Below are 17,035 nucleotides of genomic sequence, written 5' to 3'. Positions count from 1 at the left end.
TTGATATAGCTTTATGGATCTTAACGAGCTTGAGGTGCCTCCATGGACCGTTATTGACCATTCATAGTCTCATTGTGGATGGACCTTGTCAAACCTTTTCCTCGACCTTTGTGCTCCCCGTCAGAGGATGAATGACTATTTCAAACTTTCACGGATCTTCTGTAGAGCAATGGTCCCTTATGGATCCAAATATACTTGAATGTTTTTCAAGACCATAATAGCCTCCTAAGGAAACTTACAGAAAGTTCCATTGACCCTTAAAGCTTTATGACCTTCATTAACCTTTTTTCAAGTCCAACGGGATACTTTACAATGACTCAGGAAAACATGTTTGACAATTTGAAACCCGCTGAAATCAAATCTGCGCTGTTACTATGACAGCATGCAGAAGTGACCTTGGGTTTCCTGCCATTCTTTAAACACTTCCTGCGTGAAACAGGAAGCAACTGCGTTGCCATGACAACAATTGGATGAGTAAGTAGATTGTCACACGTGTGCATGAGAACACGCACTTCCTGTTGGAGACTCAACTATTTCCTCTGAGTCATTAAAACCAATTAGACGAGAGCAAGATGAGTTGCTTCCTTCCCGCCTCTGTAATTGTGTGTGTTGTGTGTGTGTGGTGTGCCCTGTTGTGGTAGCTGTATTTGGATGAGCATGTCGTCGTTTTGCGTGAAGGAAGGCCCACTGAAAGCAGCCTTGACGTGATCCCGGTGGACTTAACGTCGCCCTCTGAAGAAAGAAAAAAGTGTGGATTTGGCTAAGGTTGCTGACTGTATCAAGACACCGCACACTTCCTTTCCCGGCAGGAAGTTGGGGCAGGAGGAGGCGGAGGTCCTGGGGGGCGTTTGTCGCTGAGGGCGAGGTTCCCACTCAGCACCATACAAGCTACTTTGGAACCACACAAGAAAGAAAAAGGAGGTAAGAATTTGTTCTCGTTTATCTAAGAAAAACCTACTTGAACACGAAATTAAGTGCTGCTACATTTTTTTTCCTACTGAGAGAAGCTCAAGTGCGGTCAAATTTTAAATAATGAGACATCATTAGTGGTTTACACTGATTACTGTAGACCTGTGTGACGGTTGGTATCCTGTGCTGACGAGGACTTGACATGCTCTGCTGACATAGTTAACAAGTTGCCAAGTAATAAATTACAACATACATTAAGAGTGTGCGCGCGTGCGTGTGAGCGTGAGCGCGCGTGTGAGCGTCCATGCCGCTCACTAGTGTATTACATTATCATTTTGACCGTAATACACCGCTAACACTTTGTATACTAACCAGATTTGACATTATATAGTACTAATATAAAATTAACAATATATAATATACTATATTTGTGTTGTTAACATTTAGAAAGAGAAGATGAAGTCATAGTAGCAATTCATTCCTAATGTACATTGAGCGCATCCTATTTATGTGTGTATCTAAGCCAACTTGTTTCTCCCTCCTCAGTCTGGTAGGAGGAGTCAGCCATGTTGCTTCCGCCCCGTTCCGTCTTTCTTCAGCTGTTGGTTTTCACCCTCAGCCTGATGTCGCTGTCCGCCGCTCCCAAGTTCCGCCCACGCTACTCGGTGCGTCACTCTCCGCTGCCCTTTGAGCGAGCACAGGAAGCCTGTCACCCCCACGGTCTGGCCTCCTTCACCAGACCTCAGGAGCTGGCGCAAGTCCTGGGTGCGATTGCCGAGTCGCTGACCGCCAGGTCCCCCGCCTTGTGGGTGGGGCTGAAGAAGGCCAAGAACCAGTGTGTGGTCCCCTCGTTGCCCCTCAGAGGCTTTGCGTGGACTCACGGGGGCGAGGACGCGACTGAGACCCACTGGGCCCATGAGCCGGAACAGACCTGCACCTCAGTTCTGTGTGCGGGACTCGTCGCCCAGTTGAACGGGTCCGCAGTCAACAGCTGGGGGCTGGTACCACTCAGCTGCAAGACCAAGAACCACTTCATATGCAACCTGGAGTTAGATGATCGAGGACTTGCAGGACCTGAACTTGCTAGTCCTGAGCCTGCCACACTTCAACCTCCTGGAGCAGAAACAGCTGAACCAGAATCTGCAAGACCTCATCTTCCTGGAGCCAAAGTAACAGGACCAGAATTTGCTCGACCAGAACTCTCTGAGCAAAAACCAGAAATACCAGTGCGACCGACACTTGTGCCTGTTGGACCAGAAAGGGTTGGACCTGAATCTGCTACTCCTGAACCATCTCAGCAAGAACCACAGCAACCAAAACCTGAACCTGCCAGACCGGAACTTGTTGGACCTGAATCTACTCGACCTGCACCTGCTGAACATGAACTAAAAGAACAAGATAGAAGACCTGATGAGCCAGGCCTTGACACTGGTCCAGAATCAGAGTCTGGCCCATGCCCCCGACCTGTGGTGACCGGAGCTCGTTTCCTCAGTCTGGACCCTGACAACAGTAGCAGGATTCAAGTGGACTGCTGGTCCAAAGTCCGTTTGGGTTTGCACTGCTGGGGTCGGGCCGGAGTGTGGCGTCTGCCGGGTGGCGCCCCCGCCAACCTGAGCACCGTGTGCACCCCATGCGGGACTGGCTACCACAAGGACACCATGGGGGACTGCGTGGATGTAGACGAGTGCTCGGGTGTGCATGGGTGCCGCCATGAATGTATGAACACGGCAGGCTCTTTCTCGTGCGTGTGCCCCAAGAACGAGACGGCGTGCGAACCCAGCGAGAGCGACGCCCCCAGGCCCTTCTCGGGGGCGCTGGTGCTGGCCCTGGTGGGGGCGGCGGTAGTGCTGCTGGTTCTGGTGCTCGTTGCATTGTTGACCATTTGGTGCTGCCTCAGAAGACAACGCCAGAAAAAGCAGGAGACGGAGCAAAGAGACAAGCTGGCCACATGAGTGTTGATGTTGTATTTATGTAGCTGGGATGGATTTTTGGCTAGTTGATCACGTCATTGTTGCGATAGTGTTTTTTTTTTTATGACACATGCGGTTTCACAAACAGGAAGACACACACGCACACACGCACACGACTTGATTACATTTTTAACACAATCATAATAATATTGAAACATGTTCTATCAAAATATGGCCACAAAAAATATTTGAAAATGTATATGTAAAAATAAAACTTTTTTTAAAATGATTTTGAGTATGATGCGTTGTGTTGAAACAGAACGTTTAAAAACGTTGGCGTTTAAAAAAAATACTTTTTAGGGCTAAAAAAAACACATGCAACTTGATGACGACGATGATGATGGAATGGCACGTGGAAGAGGAAGAGGAGGTGGGCTGGACTTTGTTCAGGAGGAGTTTCTTCTTTTTTTTGCCTTTTTTTTTCTACTAGTCACCTCACTTACGTGTGTGTGCGTGTGCGTGTGCGTGTGCGTGTGCGTGTGCGTGTGTGTGTGTGTGTGTGTGTGTGTGTGTGCGTGCGCGCGTGTCCTCCCGTCAGCCCCAGGACCAGAACCAGGACCGACGCATCCTCATCTTCCTCACCATCGTCATCGCCACGCGTGTTGGGCCTTTGGCGTTGGAGATGCTGGGCTCGGTGAAGATGGAAGGTCAGGAGGCTCCGGACTGGACTTGCTTCTACAGCGACGAGGTAACGTGACCACAAGCCTTTTATTTTCCCGCCAATTCGCCCACACGCGCAAATCCATGCACGCACACTTGACGCACACAATTACACACAACTATACGCGCAAGCACCTGTTCATCACCGGCATGACAAAGTTTCCAACTCCACGCGCATTTTGAATTTTGTAGAAACGCGTAAAAATAATTTCTTGCTATTTGATGAATTCAAAATCGTTCTTTGAAACTTTTATTTTATTTTAATCAAACGCACTTTATCTGGTCATTATTATAATTAATAATAATCATTATTATTGTTTAGACAGCGGCAGGATGCGGCGCCAGTGAGATAAGAGAGGGAATAAAGCGTGAGAATTAGGAGGAAAATGTAAAAATTAAGAGGAACAGTAAAAATGTCTCGAGGTGTGCACGCATTTAATTAAATGTGAAGCGAAAAGCGAGTGGAAAATGATCGCATTATTTAGGTTAATAATTAGAACATCAGAAAAGATCAAGTTATCCAACAGAAGCTGGCTCGTGAAATTATGCACTTGAAATTTTCCTTTTTTTTGTTGCCTGTAAATTCACCCGACAATTTCTTATTTCGTGAAAATAAAAATAATTAAAATACCGAGGGGAAAATGAATGAAAATTATTGAACGTGTTTGTAATCGTTTACAAGACTAATGACGTCTATTTAGAAGGAACAATAAACCGTAACAATAAAAATAAAAGAAACACACACACACACACACACAAAGATAACAAATCAAACCAAAATGACGTTTTAACGCCTGATCTTTTTTCCTTTTAGTGTCGGCCTCTTTCTTCTACGCGTGACACAAAACAAATTTCAATTCTTGCAACCTCCACCAAAATACAAAGCAAAATATTTGTATATTAATTCTCAATCTCCATCAATCAAATACTTTGAAATATAAATCCAGAAACTTAAAAAGAAGGTTGCAGCCGATATCAACAAGTTCATTAAAATCTACAATTAAACACCATTAAAGAATCATTCGCACGCAAACATGGAGACACCCAAGCACGCACGAGGACGTGCACACAGAATTGACAGCGCAAAAACAGCCACATTTAGAAAATATAACTGTCTAGAAAAATAGTCGCATGTAAAAAAAAAATGCAACCCATCCATCCATTTTCTTGACCGCTTGTCTTCACAAGGGTCGCGGGTGCGCAGCACGGAGCCATCCATCCATTTTCTAATTCAGCAAAGTTGACACTGTTCAAAAATTTCATTCGATTTTATTTCATAAAACAAAAAATCAACCGTTGGAAATCACACACAGAAAATGAAGCGTTAAAAAACGCACCTAAAAACTCAAGTCTTGAATTACCCAACAACGCAATCAAGTTCAAAATTTACACACAAAATTAACTGTGCCGAAATATAGTGTGCAACATTGCAGCCAATAATTCTCTCTCTCGCTCTTTCTCTCGCTCTCTGTCTCTCTCTCTCTCTCTCGCTGTCTAGCTCTGCTCTCACACCTCACACCACACTCACACACTCACACACACTAACACACACACTCACACACACTCACACACACTACACGCACGTCACATGCACGCACACACGCGCGCACGTGCACGCGCGCACGTGCACGCGCACACGCACACACACACGACACACGATACACACAAATAACGCACTCGCACAACACAAATAAACACACTTGCACAACATACTAAACAAACATACACACACGTGCAAAACATACATACACACACAACACACCCAGACAACACACACAGAACACACGCACACAGACACTCACACACAAACTCACACAACACATATACTGTAAACATACTCACACAACACACAAAAACACACACGAAATGAAACGAAAAGGGAGAACCTTTGCACTGAATTTGACACTGAGCGCAAAACTAAAACTAATGGACAGTGAGTTGAAACCTTCAGCTAAGCTTGAAACCGTAACAATCTCTGGAATCCCTCAGGCTAATTTGTATTTCAAATCTCTAATTTGAAACCCAAAACCGAGATTTAAACCCATCCCTTAGTCTCAATTTGAAACCTTACTTTGAAAGCCCACACAGTCGTGGCTTGAAAACTTCCTTGTTTATCTCACTTGAACAATCAGTCACTTTTATCACATTTCAGTTCCTGTTCACTTGTAATGTTTTGTTGAGCAGTGCCAACTATTCCAGTGTCTCATGTGAGCGGAAGTCGCATCGCGGCCGACTGATGTGTGCTTGTGCCTCTTCTCTCTCGTGCAGGTGTACTCCCCAATGGCGGCAGGCTTGGGAATGAGCTCTGTGTCCAGCTACATGTCGGCCGGTGGCGGGGCGGCATCGGCCTCCTTCAATATGGCGTATGGAGGGCCCAGCATCAGCCCCGCCCCCGTGTCCGGAATGGGGGTGTCCTGCCTGGGCAACGGCGGCATGGGCGGAGCCATGAGCCCGTGCGGTGGTGGTGTGGGTCAAGCGGCGGCGGCACAGCATCACCACCACGCATACGGCGGCGTCAGTCCCGGGGCCCAGTATGGGGGCGGCGGTGGCCTACACCTCAACCGCGGGCGCGATGCCAAGCCGCTGCGGCGCAGCTACCCGCACGCCAAGCCGCCATACTCGTACATCTCGCTCATCACCATGGCCATCCAACAGGCACCTGGCAAAATGCTCACCCTCAGCGAGATCTACCAGTGGATCATGGAGCTTTTCCCCTTCTACCGCAACAACCAGCAGCGCTGGCAGAACTCCATCCGACACTCGCTGTCCTTCAACGACTGCTTTGTCAAAGTGTCCCGCTCGCCCGACAAACCCGGCAAAGGCTCCTACTGGACGCTGCACCCCGACTCCGGGAACATGTTTGAGAACGGCTGCTACCTGCGCCGCCAGAAGCGCTTCAAATGCGACAGGAAGAACTTGGCGGAGGGCAGGAAGGAGCGTAGCAGTGGCACCGGCAGCGACTCGCCCTGCATTGATGTCCTCAAACCTCCGGGCCTTGCGTCTCCGCTGGCCTCGTCCAGCTGCCGCTCCCCGCCCGGCCCAGAGGGCGCCAAGCTGTCGGGCCCCCACCTGCTGTCTTCCCTTTCCCTGCCCCCGCCACACGGCTTGGAGCTGAAGGGCGATGCCCACTACGCCTTCAACCACCCCTTCTCCATCAACAACCTCATGTCGTCCCCCGAGCAGCACAAACTGGATCTGAGGGCCTACGAGGCCCTGCAGTACTCGTCCTACAGCGCCGGTCGGGGCGGCGAGCCACTGGAGGTTCCCTACTACCAGGGGGCTGCCTGTCCCAGAGCGCTGCTCAACACCTCGTAGGGAGCCCCAAAATATGCGGGGTGACTTCAAACTGCCAACTTGAAAGAGCTGCGAGCCGGGGAACGCCCTTCCTGCCTTTTCCTCACCTTGTTTTATGCCTTTCCCGCCTTTTGTCTTTTTCCTACCTAACCTAACCTAACCTAACCTAACCCTTAACCTAACCCTGACCCCAAACCAAACGCCTAACCCAAACCCCTAACCCGACACCAGGGGCTGAGATGTACACCCTCAAGACCCTGGACCCGGAAAACACCTCCCCGGCGGCCCGGTCCAGTCCAATGGCCACTTGACACGCTGCCCTTGGGCATCATCCGCTTTCCTCCCAGCCCTCCCACGTGTGAATCTAAACAGCGACGCCCACTCCACCTTCAATCGTGCTCTCTGCAATCTCACTTCGCTCCTCGCATGGCGGTGACCAAGATGCAAGGGAAAAGCCGGGGAAATATGGACAATGAAACCGGGCAGAAGTGGTTGCGATGCAGGCGATTGCGGGAAAAGCATATACCAATAAAGTCGAGTTGAAAGGTTGTTTATGCCACCGTGAGCCGTATGGAAGGTAATGGCAAACATCTGCAAGGGTCAAAGGTCAGTCTGTCTGACGTTCATGTAAAATTCACGAGGTCAAAGTTGAAGAGAAACGGTGACCTCAGCCTGCCACGATTTGATGATGAAATGAAGATTGTTACGTTTGCAAGATGCTGACAAAAATCGGAAAGCGAGTCGGAAAATGATAGCAGGTTGCTTTGGTCTTTTGTGCATGTTTTAACTTATTCCTTTCAAAATAAAACAGCAACGCTTGGACTGCTTGATTTGTGATGTCATTGATGTGAAACCAACCAGCTCGACTACAATAAAAATTGACTTAAATAGCTAAATAGTTTTATAGCTTAAATAGTCACAGCTGCTCATAGATGACTTCATCTTGATTGTCAATTGAGACCGTCACCCAAACAAACACAGAGGTGGGCAATTTGCAACATTATGCCAGTTTGTCATCTCTTCACATTAAAAATGAATCATGGTGTAAATCATGCCATCACTATCGGTGGTGTTAGTGACATACAAATATACAAACACTCCAAAAGATTACCCGCACCTTGTAAAAAATATTTCTTTCAAAGAAGTCTCCATTTTGATGCTGAAATGGAATGCAGTGCAAAATAATCATACAAGTTGTGTGGATCTATTTGACATCTTTTCCGGTTCTTTGTGACAATAGAATAGAATAGAATAGAATAGAATAGAATAGAATAGAATAGAATAGAATAGAATAGAATAGAATAGAATAGAATGCCTTTATTGTCAGTGTACAACAGGTATACAAAACAAGAAACTACTTTGATAACTGACCCAACATTAGAGACATCGACGTACATACATACGAGAACAATATTCAATTCTATGACATAAGGATTTTACTTTGACTATAGTAATTGAATTAATCAAACAATCACAAAAGGAAAAAATAGGGAACAGTTAATTTCTACTTCAAGATGGAATTCCGATTTGATTGATTTTTATTAATACTTTGTGAACATGAATATTAAGAAATGATCTTAAGAACCACAAGAGACAAAAGAACCTGAACATTAATAATGATTTGTTTTTTATTTTGTATATATGACAGTGACAGTATAAATCAGTGAATATTTCTGTAGTTGTACCAGAATTACCCAGAGGGCTATTTTTCATCTGTCGTCCCTGAGCCAAGATGTGTGAAGTGTTTTGTCCATGACACTCAGTCAGAGCCAGGTCTAAACCAACAGTCTTCCAATTGCCGAACAACCCGCTCCACTCCCTGAGCCACGGCCTCCACAACAAAAGCAGGACAGATAATCTACAAGTGTAGACTAATAAATGTGACGGGGGGGGGGCCAAAAGTAAGCATATGGTCCGGGCGGGGCGGCAGACCCACCAGCACGCTTTCAGAAAAGGCCATGGCGTGCACCTTCTGGACCAAAACTTTGAAGGACCTGGTGAGGGCCTAGTGGGGGGGTGGGGCTTTTGATGGGGATCCGAATTAATGACGTGCAATACGACGACAATGGCGCCTTTGAGAAGCGGCCGCAAAAGAGCAAAGAGCCTCTTTCACAATTAAGAACCACTGCATCCTTTCACAATAAAATAGGTCCACTTGTGCGTGGCGATGTGACTTGTTAGCATTAGCGCTAGCATTAACCTCCCTCCAGCAACACATTTGGAAAACCTTCATTTGGAAGCCTAAGCCAAAGTGACGCGCTAATCTGAAAGCCCAAAAAACGGTTTGACGCTGTAAACCCGACTTGACAGCCTCATTTTCACCAGCACCCCTCATGACCGGAAAGCCCGAGCCATGCTTGAAAGCCCAACTCTGGCTTCAATTTCAGAAAGCTCATCTATGTTTCAAAGCCTTATTTGAAGTGCAACAAATCCTGACTCATATTTGGGACCCAGTGTAAAAAATGTTGTTGTTGCTGGTGGTGGTGGTTGCTCATGCATCTATTGTCAAAGCAGACCTCCTCTGAATGTAACCTACCTTTAAAAAAAAAAAAATTAAAAAAAAAAAAAAGACAACTTCATTTGAACCTTATTTGAAAATCATTGAAGCCCTAACCCTGTCTTGAATGAAGCCCTATTTCAAACTGTAACTTTAGCTTGACATTTTCATTCCAGCTCAATCCTTTTTGAAAACGCTCAGCTCGGTCTGAAGCCAATTTTAAATCCTTCATGTTTCCTTCCAACCCAAATTTCCCAATTTGAACTCGTAAGCCTTTACCCTATTTGGATGCCTTACCCAGTCTTGAAGCCCTACTCTTGTTTAACGCGTGCGGGCGCGCGCAGGTGGCGTCACAAGTAGGAGCAAAGAAAGGTGCTCTTTGTTGTCAACGAGCAGATTAGGGATTACCAGCGCGGGACACCCAAGTGGAGCGCGAGACGGCCGACATCTCCGTGGAGACCACACAATTGGGGTGGGTGGGGGCGTAAGGCGGGGGAGGCTGGAGAGCTGGAGTGCAACTCTCCCCCAAAAAGAATAAAACTATTATTTGCATTTTCAATGGCATTTTATTGAGACAAGACGCGCTGAACAATCTCACCGTCCGTCGTCACGGCGACAAAAGATGACATGGCCCGATCCAAGCGATCAAACAACAGGGCGCAGGCTTCCTGTGCCAACTTTTTTCCTCAAAACTTCCACCAGACGCTCCAATCTGAAATGCAAGTTTCAATCATATTTCAATCGTATTACATCGTGCCAATCATCAGGAATGAGAATGGCAAATGTGAAAGAACACTGAAAAGTAGCCGGGGGTCTGGGGGGCCGACCGGGGATCTGATGATATATATCATCGGCCCCCCAGACCCCCGGCTACTTTATATAATTTATATATACATACAGTGCTTTGCGAAAGTATTCGGCCCCCTTGAACCTTTCAACATTTCGCCACATTTCAGGCTTCAAACATAAAGATATAAAATTTTAATTTTTTGTCAAGAATCAACAACAAGTGGGACACAATCGTGAAATGGAACTAAATTTATTGGATAATTTAAACTTTTTTAACAAATAAAAAACTGAAAAGTGGGGCATGCAATATTATTCGTCCCCTTTACTTTCAGTGCAGAAAACTCACTCCAGAAGTTCAGTGAGGATCTTTGAATGATCCAATGTTGTCCTAAATGACTGATGATGATAAATAGAATGCGCCTGTGTGTAATCAAGTCTCTGTATAAATGCACCTGCTCTTTGATAGTCTCAGGGTTCTGTTTAAAGCGCAGAGAGAACCATGAAGACAAAGGAACACACCAGGCAGGTCCGAGATACTGTTGTGGAGAAGTTTAAAGCCGGATTTGGATACAAAAAGATTTCCCAAGCTTTAAACATCTCAAGGAGCACTGTGCAAGCAATTATATTGAAATGGAAGGAGTATCAGACCACTGCAAATCTACCAAGACCCGGCCGTCCCTCCAAACCTTCATCTCAAACAAGGAGAAGACTGATCAGAGATGCAGCCAAGAGGCCCATGATCATTCTGGATGGACTGCAGATAACTACAGCTGAGGTGGGAGAGTCTGTCCATAGGATAACAATCAGTCGTGCACTGCACAAATCTGGCCTTTATGGAAGAGTGGCAAGAAGAAAGCCATTTCTCAAAGATGTCCATAAAAAGTCTCGTTTAAAGTTTGCCACAAGCCACCTGGGAGACACACCAAACATGTGGAAGAAGGTGCTCTGGTCAGATGAAACCAAAATCGAACTTTTTGGCCACAATGCAAAATGATATGTTTGGCGTAAAAGCAACACAGCTCATCACCCTGAACACACCATCCCCACTGTCAAACGTGGTGGCAGCATCATGCTTTGGGCCTGCTTTTCTTCAGCAGGGACAGGGAAGATGGCTAAAATTGATGGGAAGATGGATGGAGGCAAATACAGGACCATTCTGGAAGAAAACCTGTTGGAGTCTGCAAAAGACCTGAGACTGGGACGGAGATTTATCTTCCAACAGGACAATGATCCAAAACATAAAGCCTAATCTACAATGGAATGGTTCACAAATAGACGTATCCAGGTGTTAGAATGGCCAAGTCAAAGTCCAGACCTGAATCCAATCGAGAATCTGTGGAAAGAGCTGAAAACTGCTGTTCACAAACGCTCTCCATCCAACCTCACTGAGCTCGAGCTGTTTTGCAAGGAAGAATGGGCAAGAATTCCAGTCTCTCGATGTGCAAAACTGATCGAGACATACCCCAAGCGACTTGCAGCTGTAATTGCAGCAAAAGGTGGCGCTACAAAGTATTAGCGCAAGGGGGACGAATAATATTGCACGCCCCACTTTTCAGTTTTTTATTTGTTAATAAAGTTTAAATTATCCAATAAATTTCGTTCCACTTCACGATTGTGTCCCACTTGTTGTTGATTCTTGACAAAAAATTAAAATTTTATACCTTTATGTTTGAAGCCTGAAATGGGACGAAATGTTGAAAGGTTCAAGGGGGCCGAATACTTTCGCAAAGCACTGTACCGTTTTTTTCCTTGTATAAAGCGCAAAATTTAACTAATTTATTGTCCTAAAATCTGGGGTGCGCATTATACATGGGTACAAAAATTATTATTTTTTTTTAAGAAAGTCATGGTACAACAAAACCAACAACCGGACTGACCGACAAAGACGTGGAACAAAAAGACAGGGTGGCATTACCAAAGACAGGAACAGAAACCAAACGGACATCATGACATCATCCGACGGTGAGCGAGGGGCAGACAGGACTTAAATACAAAACACGTTACATTCATTGAGGTGACACAGGAAGAGAAGGGCGACGCAAACAGAAACTATGGCAACCTAGACCAGGGGTGGGCAAACTACGGCCCGCGGGCCACATCCGGCCCACGGGACCGTTTAATCCGGCCCGCCAACCCTGAATAAATTGTATTATTAAAACGTTTTTTTGGTCATATTGCCTGCAATGACTGCGTTTCCCCAGTAGATGGGGAAGCGCTCGCCTGCGCATTTACTACCGGAAGCCGTGTCGGAAAGCTCGGTGCACACTCACAAGTGCGTGTACGTACTCAGTAGTACGGACATGGCGCACTCGCGCTCTATTTGTATCAGCCCCGAATTTAGAGCGTGGGCTGTGACGACAGCGTTCCTGCAATTTGCGCGCTGAGCTTTCAGATACCGTTTTACGCTAAAGCCACCCACAAACCTTCCCCTGGAACCCTTCCATTAAAATGAGTGGCCCGAAGAAAAGAAGTGAGTGCCGAATGTTAAAAAAAGAGTGACCAATTTGGCTCGACGTTCGCGACGTCCTCACCTCTGTTAAAACTCTGCTCTGATTTTCAGATACCCCTCACCGTGTTGCAGTTTTGATTACTTTATTTGGATGTATGCTTTCACCAATTCTTCAAGATGATATATTTGGTCAGAATGTTTGCCGTTTCATGTGATCTCATAAGATAAACATCTTTCATTAATCTGACCTGCAGGCACTGAAGTGATGGAGACTGTTATTCATAATAACAGTGTCATATTTTATGAGAATCACCGATAGCAGTTTTTTAGTGATTTTTTTTTTTAATGCTGTTAATAAATGCATTTGTTTTCAAAAAAACTTGTTTGGAATATCCATGCTTTACTACCTACTAAAGGCCAAAATCTTTTATGCAATGACCTTTACAGGTCGCTTATATTACTTCACACAAACACTACGTCCATCTGCTCCTGGTTCGGCCCTCCGGTCCAAATTTAGAACCCAGTTCGGCCCGCGAGTCAAAAAGTTTGCCCACCCCTGACCTAGACACATAGCAAAACTGGGGACGAGACATGACAAATCTCCCTCGAAATAGAACTTGAAATCACCTTTCTTCTTGTTTGTTGTCAATCGCGCATCGCATTCAGCCATCCTGCCCAACACACTTACTCAGGAAAATTCATAATTGACGACACATCGTTTGATGCGATGGTGCAATCCTTGATGGTGCGTTATTGTCAAATATTGTTTGTTTTTTAATCTCCATCGCGGACCGGACGTCATACGGAGGCAGTATGACTGCGCATGCGCACTATGGATCCGATGCGCAGAACGGATGCGCAAGACACGTCAGCTCTATAAAGAGCGAGAGTTGTTTTCTTCCTATTAGTTTCAATTCACAGTTTAATTCGCAGTTTCAATCAGCAAATAACAAAATGCGTATTACAGGTAATATTTTATTTCACAACACTTTGCCTTGTTCCTTTCGTCTCTGCTGTTCACTTCAAACACGCTCCATACGACCGCGATACTCTCGTATCAGACGCTTGCTCGATCACCTGCTCGTTTGCTGTCACAATGTACCCTACACAAATCCGAAACATTTTTTGCGGCTCCGAGTCACGACGAGGGGCAACTTTTGGTTTCCAAGGGTGTTTTTATTCCTCTTCAACGTCTCTCCCATACAGAGCCGCCTTTTTCACGTCCGCACGCCTTTTTCACATTTCCGCACTGACCGCGGTGGTGCCTTTACGGGCAGTCGGAGAAATCAACGGCAACAAAAAAAATTACATCCAGCCTAGTTAAGACCATACCAAAGACTATAAAAATGGGACCCGTTGCCTCCCTGCGTGTGTGACGATCATTGGGACTTAAAAAAAAAAAAAAAAAGTAAGTTTTTTTAAGAAAAATTGGGTGCGTATTATACATGGGTACAGGCTTTTTTCCAGCATCAACATGCCATTTTTAGGGTGCGCATTATACATGGGGGTGCATTATACACGGAAAAAACGATATATATATATATATATATATATATATATATATATATATATATATATATATATATATATATATATATATATATATATATATATATATATATATCGTTAACAAGTGGAAATGATGTGACGAAATCAGCGCCAAAATGCTGCCGAAAATACGACAGATGTTATCGCATCACTGCTGCCGATTTCCGTACTCACAGCTTAACTAATTTTGCCTTGAGATGCGCCAAAAGATGCCGTCGCGGCGGGCGGGCGAATGCTCGCGAGTCGCCGAGGCCAACGTTGCCCAGCCAGCTGGCCGGCCGTTTCCATCCCCCCCGATATATTAAAAAAAAGAATTATCAACGGATTTACACGATTCACGAAAATGATACTTTCTACGGAAAGAAACACGGAAATACGCGGATCCGCGGAAAATTCTCATCCCTGCAATCATGATTGTCTTTCATGATCAAGGGGTTATTGATGACAATGCTCAAGATTTCCTTGGTTTTAAATTCAAAAGGCCAATTTGGTCTTGAAAGCCAAATCCGAGCGTGGAATTCAATTGTTGTTCCAAAGTGCAATGCCAAAATAGCAGCGATGCATGTCGTGATGTGAAAAAGTTGGAGAAACTTGTTATAAGGCGAAGATTCCATCAGTCGGCCAACGACCCCCCTCTGAGCAAACACACTCTATTCGGTGAGTCCTCTCCTTTCATGGTGGCCCCGCCCCCCCGCTGGCAGCCAAATTAGAGCAGAAAGCCTCGGGTCGGAGCCCGGACGACTTAATCTGTTTTCATCACCATCTCATCCCTTTATCTTCAGCCTGATGAGACAGGAAGTCACGTTACGTCCATGTCGCCACCGCTGCGGATTACTTTGCCTCTGACCAGGAATAGCAATGATGTCACATGCGCCACTGATGATGTCATGGCGAATCTCAATGTCGTCGTGATGTCAAAGTGAACGTTCGTGTCATATCGCAGTGGAAATCGGCACGCGGACGTGTAGGATGTCAACATTTTTGTTGTTGTAAGTCGCTCTATCAATAAAGTTTACCTGTGGACTCTCTCGCTGGCGTCACGCTCTGCCTCCTGGGAGCGTAGAAGCTCCACCTCCACATTATGCTTGTCCTCTGTGAGCTGCTGTAGCTGAGCCAGAAGGGGCGCAGCCCGGGAGTGGCCATCATCATCATCATCGGCGGGCGGAGCTTTTGTGAGTTGCTCGAACCTAAAAGGCCAATCTGCGTTACAGCGCCCTCTACAGGCTGACGTTTAACGCCTGACAACTGACTCACCTGTGATTGGCTTGCACTAACTCCGCCTCCAGGCGTCTCCTGTCGTCCAAGGCCGCGTCTCGCTCCCGCTGAAGTTTGATCAGCTCTTCCTGATTGGACGAAAGCCAAAGCAACCATCAGCCTTCACTCGGGCCACTCCATTTGTTGACTTGAATTTTGCTGACCTCAGCAAAGGTGTTAAACACCGACGCTTGGCAAATAACGCGACCTTGCTTAGCAAAAGTTGATCTGGATTCCGAGACGGCGTCATTAAGACGCTCATTACATATGCGCGCAATCACAGCGTTTGACTTTGACATCTACAGCATTCCACTTCACACACGAGCACACACACGCGGCTTGCTAATGAAGCGACATGAATGAAACACTTGCCGTCTCTTGTGTGTGTGGGAGCCTCCTATTTCCTCAACGTAGTGCCTCGTTTCCTAAGCGGCGGGTTGCCAGTTTGTAGCTGCCGTGTCACTCGGGACAGGAAGTGAGGAGCCCCCCCCCCCCCCAGTCTCCCAAACTAATGACCTCCCCCCCACCCGTCACGAAGAGGAAGGAAACGGAGGGTCAGAGTGTGTCTTCTCCAGCAGAGTCAGACGAGCGTCTTCAAACGACAAAGTGCTCATTAATCAGCCCAATATGCAAATGAAGTGGCAGGCACGCCGGTGAGCCGACCTTTAACGTGTTGACTGAAGGTCATGCCTCGGCCGTTAGGCAAAGGAGAAAGCAAGTGCAGCGACCCGATGCCACTTTAATGTGACGGACAATCAACTTTGCGCAACAAATGACTTGAGAGATGAGAGAAAAATGTCAAACAATTGACAGTTAAATGATTATTTTTTTAATCAACCTGACTTAAAAAATGACCAGACCCAAAGGGACCAGCGACAAGCCCCACAGACGACATCCAGAATGTACTCGGATGAATAACTTTGACGGATGACTTTTGGAAGTATGCAACGATTTGGAAGACGCGACGAGCTCAAAGGCGGAGTTGAACAAAAGGCTTTAGCGTGGCAAAAGGCAACGGCAACTTTCATCTGTTGGCCAGCTGCTGATCGAACGTCAGCTGTCAAATTAAAAACATCTCCAGGCACTAATCCACCCCCCCCCATTAAGCGCTACATTAATAACAACACGCCACATAAAAGAAATGGAAGACTGCGAGCTGAGCGCTCTGGCCAGAAGACAACTGGAAAGGAAAGCTACTAAGATGCAGCACAGGTCATGTGCGACCATGACAACTGTTGTGTGTCTTGCGTGTGCGTACCTTGCTCAGCCTCTGCTCTCGCTCCCGCAAGACTTCCTGCTGCAGCCGTCGACACTGCGGACCAGTCAAAGAGTGACGTTGACATCTGAGGGAGCATCTGAGTTTTGACAAGAAAACCCGCTGTGGGATTCCTCAAGGCTGCGTGCTATGACATCGAACCATTGGCTCAAACAAGCAAGCTAAACAATTAATCTTGACAAATGAATTCAATGAGAAATACAACCCCTGAAACAAGTGACAATCAAAAGGGCTCGACCAAAAGATTGCTACGATTTTAATCATCGATTACTTTTGTGAAATACAGTTCAGTCGGTTGTATTCAAGTTTTGATTTTTGATTTTGCCACGGTGTTTACGTTCAAGCCGCGCATGACGTTAGCGACGCTAATTGGTAAGGAAGCTTTTTGC

At 46.1% G+C, this 17,035-nt stretch overlaps 3 protein-coding genes across 4 annotated transcripts in view; 2 read left to right on the top strand and 1 right to left on the bottom strand.

Annotated features, from left to right (window-relative positions):
* The first annotated feature begins 84 nt into the window (after window positions 1-84).
* Window positions 85-3,108, top strand: clec14a (C-type lectin domain containing 14A). Its single transcript, XM_061301062.1, has 2 exons — window positions 85-921; window positions 1,456-3,108. Exon 2 carries the CDS (start codon window positions 1,476-1,478, stop codon window positions 2,859-2,861), a length of 1,386 nt encoding a protein of 461 aa, XP_061157046.1. The 5' UTR covers window positions 85-921; window positions 1,456-1,475; the 3' UTR covers window positions 2,862-3,108.
* A 114-nt stretch (window positions 3,109-3,222) lies between these two features.
* Window positions 3,223-7,649, top strand: LOC133169136 (forkhead box protein A1-A-like). The gene is made up of 2 exons (XM_061301064.1): window positions 3,223-3,567; window positions 5,808-7,649. Exons 1-2 carry the CDS (start codon window positions 3,502-3,504, stop codon window positions 6,852-6,854), a joined length of 1,113 nt encoding a protein of 370 aa, XP_061157048.1. The 5' UTR covers window positions 3,223-3,501; the 3' UTR covers window positions 6,855-7,649.
* A 788-nt stretch (window positions 7,650-8,437) lies between these two features.
* The window catches only part of mipol1 (mirror-image polydactyly 1), a 36,499-nt gene continuing 27,901 nt past the window's right edge, over window positions 8,438-17,035 (bottom strand). For both annotated transcript variants that reach the window (XM_061302281.1, XM_061302282.1), the window contains 4 exons: window positions 16,629-16,682; window positions 15,371-15,459; window positions 15,133-15,303; window positions 8,438-10,042 (listed from right to left, as the gene is read on the bottom strand). In XM_061302281.1, the coding sequence (XP_061158265.1) occupies window positions 9,976-10,042; window positions 15,133-15,303; window positions 15,371-15,459; window positions 16,629-16,682 (381 nt within the window). In that variant the 3' untranslated portion in view covers window positions 8,438-9,975. The remainder of the gene's footprint in view (window positions 10,043-15,132; window positions 15,304-15,370; window positions 15,460-16,628; window positions 16,683-17,035) is intronic.

Source organism: Syngnathus typhle, linkage group LG16 (assembly GCF_033458585.1).
Source record: "Syngnathus typhle isolate RoL2023-S1 ecotype Sweden linkage group LG16, RoL_Styp_1.0, whole genome shotgun sequence".
NCBI lineage: Eukaryota > Metazoa > Chordata > Actinopteri > Syngnathiformes > Syngnathidae > Syngnathus > Syngnathus typhle.
Note: the sequence above shows the minus strand (reverse complement) of the source record. Positions and strands in the feature narration are given on the sequence as shown.

What these genes read in the sequence shown, in the direction of transcription:
- LOC133169136 (XM_061301064.1), top strand. Translation starts at nt 3,502, where the DNA reads ATGCTGGGCTCGGTGAAGATGGAAGGTCAGGAGGCTCCGGACTGGACT. An exon ending in CTTGCTTCTACAGCGACGAG is followed by an intron (nt 3,568 to 5,807) that starts GTAACGTGACCA and finishes TCTCTCGTGCAG; the next exon opens with GTGTACTCCCCAATGGCGGC.
- clec14a (XM_061301062.1), top strand. Translation starts at nt 1,476, where the DNA reads ATGTTGCTTCCGCCCCGTTCCGTCTTTCTTCAGCTGTTGGTTTTCACC.